This window comes from Carassius auratus, chromosome 11 (assembly GCF_003368295.1).
Source record: "Carassius auratus strain Wakin chromosome 11, ASM336829v1, whole genome shotgun sequence".
NCBI lineage: Eukaryota > Metazoa > Chordata > Actinopteri > Cypriniformes > Cyprinidae > Carassius > Carassius auratus.
In genome coordinates, this window is record NC_039253.1 from 16,338,247 (window position 1) to 16,353,323 (window position 15,077).

The 15,077-nt window shown below is 35.8% G+C and overlaps 1 protein-coding gene across 2 annotated transcripts; it reads right to left on the reverse strand.

Annotated features, from left to right (window-relative positions):
• Positions 1 to 194: 194 nt before the first annotated feature.
• Positions 195 to 11,591, reverse strand: csf1a (colony stimulating factor 1a (macrophage)). Of its 2 annotated transcripts, none has more exons than XM_026275769.1 (7): positions 11,230 to 11,591; positions 8,225 to 8,338; positions 7,800 to 7,862; positions 4,182 to 4,352; positions 2,981 to 3,170; positions 1,459 to 2,289; positions 195 to 1,205 (listed from the first exon to the last, which is right to left on the reverse strand). In XM_026275769.1, the coding sequence occupies exons 1-7, from the start codon at positions 11,260 to 11,262 to the stop codon at positions 1,165 to 1,167; spliced, it is 1,443 nt and encodes a 480-aa protein (XP_026131554.1). In that variant the 5' UTR covers positions 11,263 to 11,591; the 3' UTR covers positions 195 to 1,164. The 2 variants fall into 2 exon arrangements, with proteins under 2 accessions (XP_026131554.1, XP_026131553.1); XM_026275768.1 differs by having other exon boundaries at positions 195 to 1,186; positions 11,230 to 11,590.
• Between the last annotated feature and the right edge of the window lie 3,486 nt (positions 11,592 to 15,077).

Consider the following 15,077-nt stretch of genomic DNA (forward strand, 5'->3'; position numbering starts at 1 on the left):
TTTTTTCCCAAACTAATTCTTTGCACATACTTCTGCCCTGACATTTATTATTTTATTAAAGTCACATGTTAGAGGATAGAGAAGCAGCATGTGACACGAAAGCAATAAAAAAAGCACACATCTGAGTCAACACAGAGATGTGAAATGAAAAAAAAAACAATTAACCTGAAATAAACTAACCAACTAACACAAGATTGTTTTATTGAAAATGAATAGTTTTAATGATATTGTTCATTTTGACTGTGCTCCGGTGTTCCACAGAGCACCCATCTGTTTTACTCATTTATTGGTACTGAACAAAATACATTGTTATTAGATTCCTTTTAACAATATGAGCCAAGCAAAACATTAGATTAGTTATGTGCTTCTGACATAAAGACAACACTAGAATGTGGCTACATTCCACCTGCCCTGTATATACAGTATATATTCATTTATTTATTTACACTCCATATATATTTCTGTTTGAATATGAGTACAATCTTAAACTGGCATGAAAGAAAAATGAACTCTCTTCTCTTTTTTTTTTGAGAATTATTGATATTTTCCGTTCAACATTTCATGGTCATTTTGCCAAGTCAAAATGTACAAAGAGAAGATGAATGTGTCAAATCTAGTTTGTGTGAGAATGCTTAAAATATTTTCAGATTTTCCAATGGACCATGTGCCAGATCAAGTCTTTCCTGTTCTAGTTTTTAAAAATGTATTATAATTCCATATACAGAATGAGAAAAAGCAACCTGCTGGTATTTTGTCGCCCAATTTATTGTTTGTTTGGAATAAATAATGAACTCTAACTCACATTGGAAACATCAAAGAATGTTGATTTTTCTGTTTGAACGAGATCACTTGGGACACCCTGCTGAAAAGACCACCAGAGAGAGTAACAAGCATATGTTTCGGCTACTGGGCACAGCATGTTTCTCTCCAGACCAGCACTGACCTATGCCATTCTAAGTGGGTCTTCTCAGCAGAGCAAGAATGACCTGTGAGACACTTACTTTTTGCTGTCTGTAAAACAGGACAGTTATGAGCAGAAGTCCACCACACGCTAATGTAATAATGAGCACAGTGCCAAAAGAGATGATTGTAGTGCTGGATTGTTCTGTGGCAGGGTTCTCCTGTGTTTCTCGGTCTGGATGGGTTTGGTTCTTCATCTCCTGCCTATCCTCCTGGGATCTGCTGTCTTTGAACACCAAAGGCATCTTTGGTGAATCATCACAGAATTAAAAACACATGACTGACGCGACCTTGAAGGCATTCTTCTACTTGAGAAACACTTTGATGTCTGCCACACTTAAATACAATAGAAATCTTACATGGAAAGCATTTAATAGAGTGATATTTAAAAACTGACAAAGGCAGACCGTAATATTTCTAAAATGAAAAAGAAAATGGAAACCGTAAATAATAAATGACAAAACATTAATAAAAAAAAATTAAATCTGAGTTCCTCACCTTTTCTGAGCTTCGCCTCATGGATGGTTCTCATGAAATTCCTTGGCGCCCTCACCGGACTTTGGGTGTGTGTTTGGAAATTTTTAGGAGGGCTGTGGAAATGACCTGGCTGTTCAACAAGGGCACTCAGGCCGTCTGATGAATGCGCAGCTGCTTTCAAAGAAGACAGAGCTGTGCTTGTGACTGGTGCAATGTGTTTACTCCGTTGAAGCATTTCGAAAGGCTTGTTTTTGATCTCTGTGCTCTTTATATCTTTGTATGCTGGTTGAGATGTTGTAGTAACTGAGTTCTGTGATGATTTTACATAGGAACTGGATGGTCCTTGATGGCTTTTGGAATCTAAAGACCTTTTGGCAAGTGAAAGCGGCGTGCTCTTCTCCACATCGCCTTGCGTGTTATCGCTTGTGCTTTTTTGATAGGGGCCAGAGGTGGTTGTCTCAACACTTGAGTCAGTTCTGTTTGGAAATACTTCCTGAAAATGAGTAAATGAAGGGAAAGGATCTGCTGATGGCACATGGTCTGTTTCTGAATTCGGAGCTCCTTCATGAAAAGCTGGAGTGCTACCAAAGAGGGAGTTGGATGAATGTCCTTGTGTTGATCTCCATGTGGCAGGTGTTCCTAGATTTAGTGTTTGGTGTTTGGTTACAGGGACAGCAGATATGGATTGTTTAGTTCTTTCATTACCAGGCTTCAAGGTTTCCACAAGTGAAAAGGATGATCTTTGTGGGGATTGAGTAGATTCCGGGTAAATATTCCAATGGCTTGTGGATGCAGATGACTTAGTTGATCTAACACTCACAGCTGGACAAATACAGGGGCAATCGGAAACACCTAGAGGAAATGTAATGGACATTTTGATACACAACTAAAGCAAGATAAGCTGGTACTTTGCTAATGAGGTTCAGTTTGAGAGCCTTTTTGGCTCCATTTCAGTTTATTTCCCCCCTTTTAATGAATTGTACTGATTGTCTGTGTTGTGTGTTCCAGATCATCTTATTGATTTTGTGTTTGAATTTGATCAAAAACACTGATTCATAAAAATAAAAAAAGTAATTGTTTATGAATCATTTCTGGACAACTTACTGACCACTAACCACTGATTAATTCAGGAATGAAACACTACTATGGTGTGTTGCTCGGAGGTGCTCAATGTTTCTACAGTACTTCAGCTTCATTACAACTGTTTTCACAAGTTGTGCAAAAAAGTAACTGGCAATATTGTGTCTAAAATGTCAGTTACTCCGGTTTAAAGGGGTTATTCATTGCTCGCAAGATGGGATTTTAATAAAACGTGTCTATCTGCTATAGAAATTCATTTTTTTTTCTTTAGAAATTAGAGAAGATGGCCTATAGATATTCCATTTTGCTAGAACATTGTTAAATTTTACTACCAACATTGGTTACAATGCAAAACTAGTTAAAACTGGCAAACTTGTTCTTTAAATTCTTGTTAACTGGTGCATAAAAGCTTTCGCAGTGAGAACGAATGAGTATTTTCAGATGATTGCTGGACTTGTGCTACCTGCTGTTTGGCTGAGAGGTTCAGTGGTGGATTCTGGGTAATCTTCTGTGTACTCCTCCACACAGTTCCAGTCCACAGGCTTGTTGCTCTGAATCATCAGACCCATAAACATGCGAATCACTTCCTCAACTTTCTCCAAAGCTGCCCTGGGCACAGTCATAAGGGTTCTTGTGAACCTCTTTGGGCTATCCTGTAGGGTATAAAACACATTTAAAAAAAAAAAAAAAATCCTAACAACTAGGATGGCATATGGTAGGCTACATGAGTCATTGTAAATTTATTTTAATGCAAATATTTTAATTCAAGCAGACCATTTAATAACATATCCATTGCCTTTTGAGGTTAAATCAATTTATAATAATATAATTTTGGGAAACATTTCAGCATATATAAAAGTAGCTATGTGATATACACTTGTTTTCCCTGTGTGCATCCTGCCAAAGACAACAAACTGTCTGACTTTGTTTTAAAAATAGAGTAGACAAAGACATATGATGCACCCTGGCATTTATCTCTGATTTAATTAGGACTGCAACTGGAAAGGTTTCCTCTGGAATTTTTTTAAAGAAATACTGTAGCAGAAAACATCTCTGTGGCTGATACAGAATACATTATAAGCATGTGGTACAATTAACTTCATGTTGGCAGAGGTTAACTTAAACTAATAGCAACTCTGAAATCCTTTTCTCCAAAAATTGGCAAGAATTAAACATTTAATCAAACATTTTAACAAAACAGTCCAGCACTAATGTAAGAAAATCTATTTTAGTAAAAACTGTTGTTGCCAAAACCACTAGCTACTGTCCAAGACCTTTGGTTTCTTGCCTTTTTCCTCTTGAAATTTATACATCTCAAATGTATTTACTGAGCGGCCAGATGTTTTGCTATTAAAACACATTAAATTTAAAATTAAATAAAAATTATGAATTTAGCAGAAGCTTTTTTCCAAAGCGACTTAAAGTGCATTCAGGCTATCAATTTTTACCTATCATGTGCTCCCGGGGAATCAAACCACCAACCTTGCGCAATGCTCTACCAATTGAGCTACAGGATCACTAACACATTAACATATGAAATTAACATTTCACATTAACATATGAAATGTACAAAAGTAAAAGACAAAAATCTTCTTCCATGATATTTATAATTAGTAGACAATTTTAGGCACCACTGCTCTCAAACAGAATATAGTTGGACTTACCTCAATCTCCTCATTGATTGGAGGGATGCATCGCTGGGAGTAAATGTTGTAGATCAAGTTCTTCAGTGAATTAGTATAACGGTAATTGTCCGAGTCCTTAGCATATCTGAACTGGGTGTTGAGTAGCTCCAGTATGTGAGGGACCGCTGCTTTAACATAACACACAACACTCTGGAACACACAAACATATGACAACCACAATAAACATTTGAAGTTTCTTTTAGACTACATTTTGTGACTTTTTATTCCCATTGTAATACTGGCTTTCCAACTGGCAGAACTTGCAAATTTCATGCTTCATTCAAATCTTCCCTTTCATAGAGCTTGCACTTCATTTGAATGCTGATGGGGTGTCTCAATTCTCTACAGAAGGGTACATGTACACATGGCCAGCAGGACTTTTTCTTTCTTACAAATGTACGAGTCATTCACTAAAATAAATGGTCCTTTCATTGTCTTCAGTTGTCTTTACCTAACAGCAGTTGCTCTATGGATCCTCTGCAGTAAATGGGTGCCATGAATGAGAGTCCAAACAGCTGGTTAAAACATCACAATAATCCAATCCATCAGTTCATGTCTTGAGAAGTGAAAAGTTGCTTGTTTGTAGAAACAAATCCACCATGATTTTTTTTTTTTTTACTTCCAATCAAACTTCCAATCCATAATCCATAATAACACTTCCTCCAGCTATGGATGGACTCGTATGTCATCCAAGTAAAAAAAAAATCTTAATGATGGAATGGTTTCTTTATTATTTTCTTAAATAAATCAACTGTTTGTTCTCTCATTCTGATGGCACATATTTACTGCAGAGGATCCATTAGATGTAAAGCTACATTTCTTCAAATGTGTTCACAAGAAGAAAGAAACTCATCTATATCTTGGGTGGCCTGAGGTTGAATATCTTTTCAGTAAATTGTCATTTTTGGATAAATTGTGGATTTGTGGGTGTTTTTTCAACTGACATTTCATGCAAAGGCTTTCCCGTCTAGTATTTGAGTCGAGTGGAACTATTATCCATACAAACGTTTAGTAGTTTCACACAAATAGCAGGGAAAGTCCCCTCAGAGATAAGTGATTTGGTCAAGCACACAATTATAGTAGAATTATTGCTTGCTTGCCTAGTTTGGAAGCCTGAAATCTTTAAATGGTCACTTCATCTGTTACCACCACTCTCACAGAGAGATTCAAGATGCATTCTTCAAATATAAGGGACATCTGGCGTATATATGAACAACTCTTGCTGAATTGCAGGGATCCCAAAACACAGCTGTGTCCAGAGGAGTCTTCAAGCTGTGATCTTTCAAACTCTTAACTTGACTGATGACCTTGTAAATTTCCAAAAGCACGTTTCGACAGTTTTGCTGTTTTTGTTCTGCCAGTGGTCTCCTTCGGTAAACGTTTCCTCTTCACACTTCACACGCATCGTGCTGAGAGTTTGAAAGCCTTTAAAAACAGACTCTCTTTGACCTCAACAATCAGTAAAAACTACTTAATTTGATTACGCACTAATTCCTAGTGCTAAAGAATGTGATGAACTTCAAACTTATGTGAAAACACTGGCAATGTAAATAAGGCATGACATTTTCACACTAATAAGAGATGATACTTTTACGTGTTATTTTAAGGGTTTGTGTCATCCAAAAAATGAAACCGCAATAAAAAATATTTTAAATAATTGCCAGCTTCTTTATAAAAGTACTGAGAGGCTTAAAAAAAATATTGGCCAAGTTTAAAAACCTGAGCCTCTTTGCCTTAACAATAAAATTAACCAGAAATCTTTTGTCCAGGACTCATTGTAATAAACTAATACGTTAAAGTTATTATAAGTGTGCAGCCATATCACACCTCCACCAAAAATTCCCTTGGCCATGTTAAGAATCTGGGGCCTTGAACAATACATTCAAAACTATTTGGAGCTCTGGACCAGTGAGCAAGTAGACTTTTCTGAGACAGTCCACTGAGACCCTGTCTGGCTTATCCAGTCCCAGTTAGCTTTCAGTGCTGGAGAGACTTTACGCAAAATACTTTTTATACAGAACTAACCCACTAAATAATATAACAACAGACACAATATACACAACATGATGTCAACACTATAATCATGACATGACTCAGCATGTGTGCAGTTTATCAGATCAAACTTAGTAAATAATAATATTAGTAAGTAAAAATATTACTAATAATAAAATGTCCAAACAAGCAGCCTTTGCTGAAGCAATGAAACCAACCGTAATGACCCACAGGACCCACATTAGACCGAAAACAAACAGCTGCAGCGACCACAGCCACCAAATGCCAAAACAAACCCAAACACATACACTAAAAAATGCATAAATCAAATAAATTGATTTATTAGATACACTGCTGTTCAACAGTTTGAGGTGTGGGTAAGACTTTTGAAAGAAGCCTGTAGAAATCATACTAATGTGCTGATTTTCTGCTCAAGAAACATTTCTTATTATTATCAATGTTGAAAACCATTGGGTTAGAGTTGGGCCTAACTTTTTTTTTTTTTCTTAATGGAAAAATAAGTTAAGACAAACAGAATTTATATGAAATAATAATATATGACTTTATGAATAAATCCTTACTGAATAAAAAGAAAAAAAAATATTTATCCCAAACCTTTGACTTTTGGCAGTGTATATAAATGTATTTATTAAAAACAGCTCAAAAGGAATACAGAAAGAAGGGATGAAGGAACAAAACAAAACAAACAAGCAACCACAGTTAGTTGTTAACCAAAAAGTGGCTTCAAATGCAACTTCATGCATTCATACTAGTAGGTGACTGTATAAAATCCTAAACCAATGGGATTAAGTGGCTAGTAAAAAAAACTAATGCTACTGGAAATTTTGGCCACATTCATTTTAAACCTAAACTTGCGATCTTCCCTATACACTTTGAAAGTATGTAACAACAAAAATAAGATCAAATCAAAAAGGGACATTGGCAGTAGACAGACATCTGACAGATATCTTTCATTCTAGAGAAGAAGAAAAAAATGGTGATCACCAAGAGACAACACATGATTCATGAGTTCTGACCCACTGGGACTGTACAGTCACACAGGGCAAAAGTCTCTTTTTAATAGACCCTCCAAGGTGTTTATTTATTTTCTCAGGAGGAAGTTGTAGTAATCCCAAATCCCTCATACTGCAGCTGAGCTGCTGAGAGACCACATAATAGTGACCTCCAGGATCATTTCTCTAAAAAACTGAGCTTCTGCTTGTGCAAACTGTTCAGTCATGTTCCAAACATTCATGGAGTTCTAGTGCAACTGCATCGGCTGTCATGAAAAACAGGGTCACAAGGTAACTGTTAGAATATATGCACCTATTTATGCTATTTATATGCATGTATGTATATATAATTATTATGACTGTTCACTTGCTTAAATAGCTTACATTTGCATCAGTAGTTTTGCTGCCTCTCTGTTGTAAAACATGATCTTATGAAACATCTGTTTCAGATCAATAACTGCTTTAATGGCTTGGTAGGAAGATCTATTATACCAGGATGTCAACAACCATATCAGAGTCTTTCATATTCTGTTCATAACTGTAGAAAGCTGGTAATCCATACATGAACAAAGTGAAAATGTGCACACTTTACCAGGTTCTGTTGCTCAGTGAAGGTGTAGGTTATTGAACAACCATTTTGCAATTGGTTCTTCATCTGCAAAGGAAAGAATTCCATGTGAAAAATCAACGTTTGCCTTATGTTTAGCTAATATCAGAATCAGTTATAAAAAGGGAGTTTAAAAGAGGCCAGGCTTTCGTGCAACTTTTTCCTATTTGTTGGCATTTAGACTATCAGCTCTATTTAGTGTGCTGCCATTCATTTGGAAAGATTGAATGCCAAAATACTTCTGAATTCAGTATTCAGTTTCACTAGTAGCACTCAAACTATCCAAACCATTTTTATGTGTGAGTAAACATTACAGACAGCTTTGGGATTTTATAACAAAACGTAATACTTTTCTGTGTAATTTTATAATACAAGTACATTTTGTTCAGTCAACAAGCAGTGTATCTTACCAGACGTCTTAAATTCAAGAGATGGTCCTGGGTGACAGAGTGCTTACATGGGCCTGGCACACCAGCATACACCAAGTGAAAGCCCAGGATAAGGAAGAAGCACAGATGCCTTACCTACAAGCACAAAACGATTGTGAGTTTTAATTACCATAGATAGACAAAGTAGATTTTTATGAGCTGGGCAACCATTAATCGTGATTAATCACATTCAAAACAAAAGTTTTTCTTTGTATAAAATAAGTGTGTGTATCGTTTATATTTTTGAGGTCATGTCAAGACATTTACTTGGATCCCATTCAAAGCAGAAACTTAAGATATTATCTAAGTTTCTGCTTTGAGTGTGGAGCCAAACAGCAACCTTCCGGTCTCTCTTAAAGTGCAGTTCATTGACTGCCCACTAGAGACAGTCTCCAAAAGGCAGTCAATCCCATTGACCCCCCATGTTAGAGTGCCCAACTTTACTGCAGGGAAAAATTTTTTACAGCCTGGTAGTGGTTTTGGTCTATATAGCTAATTTAGCTAACTGTGAGGGGGGTGCCTAATAAAAAATAAAAAATAAAAACTCATCAGTTTAAATTATATCAAAGACTTGGAGTTCTGCATAATTAAGGGGCGTGGCCACTTTAGTGACAGGTTTAAGCAACCAGACACCTCAGGTTAACCCACATCCCACCTCTTTGCCCATTTCTGATTTTTCAGGAGTAATGTGCTGCCAAGATGGTGACGGCTCTGGCCGCTTTGGGATTAAAAAAATGCTCTTCAGAAACCTACGGGTGAAATCACAGACGTCCATGTTTTATACAGTCTATGATGGAGCCATAGACTGTTGAGGAGCACCCAGAAGTATAAAGCGAAACCTATAATGCAAATGTGAAGAAGCCAGTTTTTTTTTTTCTTCAGGAGCCAGTTGTTTGTTCAGCATGTGTGAGACATGATTAAGAGCTTGACGTTTGTGTGACTTAGTGTCGTAGGTTTCTAACAGCTTATTAGAAACTATGCGTCTGGGAAAGGAGCATGTTTTCAAGGGTGCTGAATGCACTCATTGTGGAAGATTTTTAATGAAAAATCTCTGTGTATCATCCCTTGTGCCTGTCCATATTTTCAAGGGATGTGAGACATTAACTAGAAAAATTAAGAAAATATAACAAACAGCGTCATGTCATAACTTTTTTCCAGCTTACATGTGGCTTTGAACATATCCAAAGCTACTTAATATTATATCAACAACAGTGACAATCTCCTTGGAGCAACCTGGTGTTGAAAGGGGGAAGATGTTGAGGGGAAAGGAATGTAACCTCAGTAACTCCCCAATCCCTAAGTCACTCCAACCTTGGTTTAACCTGAAAACCTTATCTTTATAATTCATATTCATTGCATTTTTTGTGATTCTCTGAACTATGCAACACAACAAGGACTAATCATGTAATGTTACAATATTATATACTACGATTAATAAAGCCATGTCATAAGTACTGCCTTTGCTCTCAGATCACAAAAGCTAATTTCATAAATCTCTGGTGTGAACACACACTGAAACTATAAAACTGTTTATGATGTTGGCAAGGTCAGTAAAACAAGAAATGGATGACTAGATCATTGCTCAAAAAGCAATCGAAGCTTGTCTCCACAGGAGAGCTAAATGGACGCATAGTTGTGTGTATAGCAGATGTGATGCTTCACGTCAGCCTCTTAAAGTTTGATAAAAGCAAGACAGAATGTTAACAACATCTTGACAAAACCTCACAAGCTGCTTCAGCTCTGGCCTTTCGGACACAGATAAAAAAAAGTGCATAACAAGGCTCATTTAAGACAAGTAACTGCAAACAGTTTGTCTCTGATTAAATTCAACCGGCTTTATAGATGTCAGGATGACTGGGTAATAAAATGCAAAAATCACCAAAGAAATCTACAATGAACTTCAGCAATCTGTCGCCATTTAATGCTTGTCAGATATGTAGATACTTTTATGGGTTTTATTATTATTATTATTTTTAAGAATATGGATAAATATATTTTCCTGTGTGTTAAAAGTCTACAAGTATTCTAAATGTACTAAATATTTTGAATGTGTTGAAAATGAATGTACTGTACTAGCAAATATACTATATATATATTTTTTTTTAAATTTATATATACAGTATATACCTATATGTAAATAAATAAATAAACATCCTATTAAATATTTCACTCAAATTTAAAGTCAAATTTAGAAGTTATTAAACAAAACGAAACAGTTTAATACCATACAATATTTATTTATCTATTTATTTATCAATCAAAGTTATAAAACAGCGTTAATATCAAACCTGTAAAAAAAAAAAAAAGAAAAAAAAAACTGAAATAGTGTTTTCTGCCATGTATTTGGGAGTCATTGATTCTATTTTCTTTTTATTCTAAGCAGAATGAAGACCACATAAAGTGAATTTTTCCATTACTTGATCTTATGTTTCTTATTACCTGATGTACTTTATGTATGAGACCAAAAATAAATAAATAAATAAAAATGAATAAGTGTGGACATAGCAACTCAGTAATCAACAATATAGCCAGAATAACTAACAGCGTATTTATTTATTTATTTTTTCACTCAGCAGAGAACAGCCAACTGAAGCAATGAAATTTCACAGTCCACAGTTTTCTTCTGCATGTTCCACGTCTCACGAAATTTGCCCACAGTTGTTTAATGGTTTGGCTTTCTTACACTGAAATAGTTTGATGGCCATAAATCAAGAAATCTACGGGAAAAGGTTCAACAAGAAAGGAAAACAGCGTTCTCAAGTTTCACAAGAGGGAGATCAAATTAAGGCTCTTCAGAGATCATATCTGACATTAAACAAACCTCATTCTACACATCAATCTAACGTTTTCTATTAATCACGCAGAAGCAGAAATTTAAACGGGATTTAAAAAGAAAATTGATGGAACTTCAATTTTCAAAATAACACAAACATTCACTTCAGCACTTTCCTTAAACAACAAGCCTAAAAGGAGAGCAGCAGACTTACCTTGGCTTTGTGGGCTGTTATGTGTGTGTTCATCTGGCTGACCTGAGCAAATAGAAAGCAATGAAGTCCACATGTAGATTCATTGGATTAGTCTTTTTGTTTTGCGTTTGATCCTAATGAAGATAGTGTCTGCTCCTTCAAAGATCTCTGTGGGCTTCAAGCGTCCAGCTATTGATGGCTCTTGAAACGTGAAACAGTTGAGGCGTACCACCTTGAGAGGGTGAATGTTTCTGCTTGAGGTCTATGGTGGACCAATAAAGTAAGCTGTGGTAAAGACCTCCTCCTCCTCTTCTCCCACAGTTGAGCTTATAAAAAAAAGACCTCTCTCACTTTTTCCTCACTCAGATCATTTCAACATCCTTTCATTTTATTGATGAAGGAAGTTTTAACTCCCTCCAAAACAATCCAAGAGCTATCAAAAGTTACATTTGAGCATAAGTTTAAAATCCAGTAGGGATGCCAAGTCATCTGCACGTTCTACACATTGTAAATATTTTAAATGCTATGTTTCCATACATTTCTTGTGAAATATGTATTAGGAGGTATGATTCAGCCCCCCCCCCCCAAAAAAATAATTATTTACTCCTCTTCAGATCCTTTACGACTTGCTTTTGTTTGTCATAAACAATACATGTTTAGACGGAAAGTTAAGCAATAAAGTTTTCATGTCTCAACTTGTGCAATGAGTTTTCTAAAGGCATACAACAGATTTGCAGATTTGAGTTTCGTCGAGGAACAGGGTGAAACTCTTTCCCTCCACAATCTTTATCAGGCTAATTCACGTTCATATATGATATTCAGTATGCAGTTTGACGTCAAAGAAACCAAACTGCATTGCTTCCCATGCATCTTATGACATGTGAATGCTTTACAAACCTCTAAGGTGCTTTTTGTCACAACTTCCATCCCTATTTACATTTATTCATGGTTACGACCGCATGGGCATTTTTATATTGTGTTCTGAGGCTGAAACACGTGCAACTTTGACAAGATGTGAAGATGAGAAAATGGTGACAGAATATAAAGAAACTCTTCATTGCAGCCTACTGTCATCGCTCACTCTTTTACGATGTTGAAACAGCATTCTCCCCATTTGTGCAAGACTGTAAGTAAAACTCTTTTAGACTATTCCTTCACATATTTGTTCCAGATATTTAAAAAAGCCTGATGTTTATACATTACAAAACGAATTGAATTATCATACAAAAATAGAAACTGACATAAATCCTGAACATGTGCAGTTAATATACACTATGTCATTAGCCATTAACCTGAATGGTACAGAGAGGAAGGATGACCTTTGACTTGTTTTCTAGAGATACTTCCTCCAGACGAAAGTACATCAAATATCCAAGAGCTTACTCTAATTAAATTGCTTCTAAACTTCACTTGTATCTGCCAGAAATTGGTGTCATTGGTCTCTTAAAATAAGTTGATTCATTCCAATTATAAATCAATTAGGTGTTCAATGACACATTGTTCTGTTCAGACATCCAGTCTGAAGCACACAAATCCATGAAGGATGATAAAATGTGTGATTAAATAACAGCCTGAGACGCTGGTACAAATTAAGATTGGAACGGTTAATATTTTCGTGTTTTTGATTTAATATTTCACTGCCTGTCACTGAGCTCTGGATTATGAAAATGTCATTATATTAGTCATTACAGCCATAAAGAAAAAACCCCAAAACAATACAAAGCCTTAATTTTCAACCTCATATAAACTTGTTTTTGTATGCCAAATATGACTTACACAAGCTAACTATTCTTGTGTAAGCAATTCAGAACTGAATTTGTCATTTTCATGGGATTTAAACAGTAAACTATGATCACAACTTTCCAGGAAACTATAAGATTTTTTTTTTTAATTATCCATTCCCCCACTACTTACTCCAGTGATAAAATAAATAAAAATAAATAATCAAGGATAGATTGACCATACAAAACATATTCAGCATGATATATTTAACCCTATATTACATTAAAATGTCTTTAGAAGATTAGGATTAAGATGGACTTTTTTATTGAAAGGCTAAAACATGTTTATTACTCCAGATAACATCTGTTGCATCTATCATGAGCTTGCATTTATCATGAGACTGCTTTCAATGCAGTCAATGAAGAATGATCAGTCACATTCTATGGCAGAGTTAAATATGCATAACTCCCACATGAATATCTTCACACCACAGTAACTATATGCACATGGGTCACATATGTGGCGTCTCTTTCAAGATGGAGAGAGCGAAATCCATTACAGGCCTAAAGCATATGAAGCATGTGTGCTGTCGGTAGATCACTGTTCTTTTCTTCCTAAAAAACTTGATCAGCTACCCCCCTTTTTTTTGCTTCGTTTTTTGGTGACTCGGGTTATTTCACATATGCAAGTAGCAGCTCTAATCAGACAGTGTAAAGCACATGCTTTAAACCAGAGTTACATAATCCTAACCAAATCTAAATGCATTTTTGTGGTCAGGCATTGAGAAACAAATTAAACTTTTCAATCCTTGTGCATTAACATGTCACAGTTGTTAACATGTTTGTTTTGAGATATTTAGACTACTTTTTTATGTGATCAATTTCTGATTGAAAGTAATTTGCCATAACATGTTGCAGAACAGCAAACCTCTTAAACTATGCACTTACCGTGATTAACATGTGGGTTTTCAATCTGCATTGTTTGTAACTGTCCAACATTCTAAGTTAAGTTCACTCAAACTCATTTAGGGAACAGCAAACATTACTGAATTTGGTTTCGTACATCACAACATACATGCAGCTACTGGATCAGTCCTGTGAGATGAACAGCACTGTGAAATGCATTTGGCAGCAAACATCTCAGAAACCTCAGTCCTCTTTTATCCACTAGCTGGATGTTGTTTTGCCTTTGGAAGCTTGAACAGGTTCTGGATTTTACTCCATTAAACTGCAGATGTTTCACGTGGCCTTCAAAATAACATCTAACTTTTAAAGCTTTGAGATGTTTCTTTCCCTCTCTCTTGCTCTTCCAACCTTATACCATCTGATATTCTTTTTGCTTATTAAATTAAAATTTCTGAAGCAGAGGCACACCGTGTCACATGACTTCACAACATTGGATGATTCAGAAACGTACTGTAGCAAACTGATGTCCTTTGGAACTGTTGTGGCTTTATAATTGTTCCAACAGATTCAATTGATCATGGACATTTGTCAACCAAATTAATCTGTTTTAACGGATTAACTTAAATTCCACACTGACCAATATGGGCCCATGGTTGTGGTGGCGACTGCCCAGATTAATGGTTTGGACTGCTAGCAGCAAATTTTACCCTCCCCTCTCTGCAGCCCTGGGCATTTGCGACTCTATGTCCTAAAATATTTTCTCTAACCCCAAACCCTTCCCCCCCGCATTGTATGTAGTAGTAGCAACCACGTGTGGCCCAGTCTTCTATTGCATAGCAGCATTCATTGGTCTCATGAGAGTGGGGCCACCCCATAAACATATTGTTTTTGTCTGGCTTGTATTATGAAGTTTTGTCTATGGGTCATAATTTCTAATTTAATTATTGTATTTTTTTTTTTTTTTTTTTTTTTACATCTTAGATGCATCCAATATGGTCACTAGTTCATATAGTGAATGGCACATAATGAACTACAGTATATGCAAGAGAAAAGTGAAACAAAAATAGGTAGCACTTTATTTTACAGTCCTGTTCCCCATGTACATACTATGTACTTATTATAGTAATTACAATAACTATGTAATAACTAGGAACTAACCCTGAACCTACCCCTAAACCTAACCCTACCCCATGTAGTTACCTTGTGTTACCAGAACTTTCTTAAATAAATACACTGTAAGTA

What these genes read in the sequence shown, in the direction of transcription:
- csf1a (XM_026275768.1), bottom strand. Translation starts at nt 11,262, where the DNA reads ATGAACACACACATAACAGCCCACAAAGCCAAG. An exon ending in TCTTGAATTTAAGACGTCTG is followed by an intron (nt 7,863 to 8,224) that starts GTAAGATACACT and finishes TTTCCTTTGCAG; the next exon opens with ATGAAGAACCAATTGCAAAA. An exon ending in TCACTGAGCAACAGAACCTG is followed by an intron (nt 4,353 to 7,799) that starts GTAAAGTGTGCA and finishes TGTGTGTTCCAG; the next exon opens with AGTGTTGTGTGTTATGTTAA.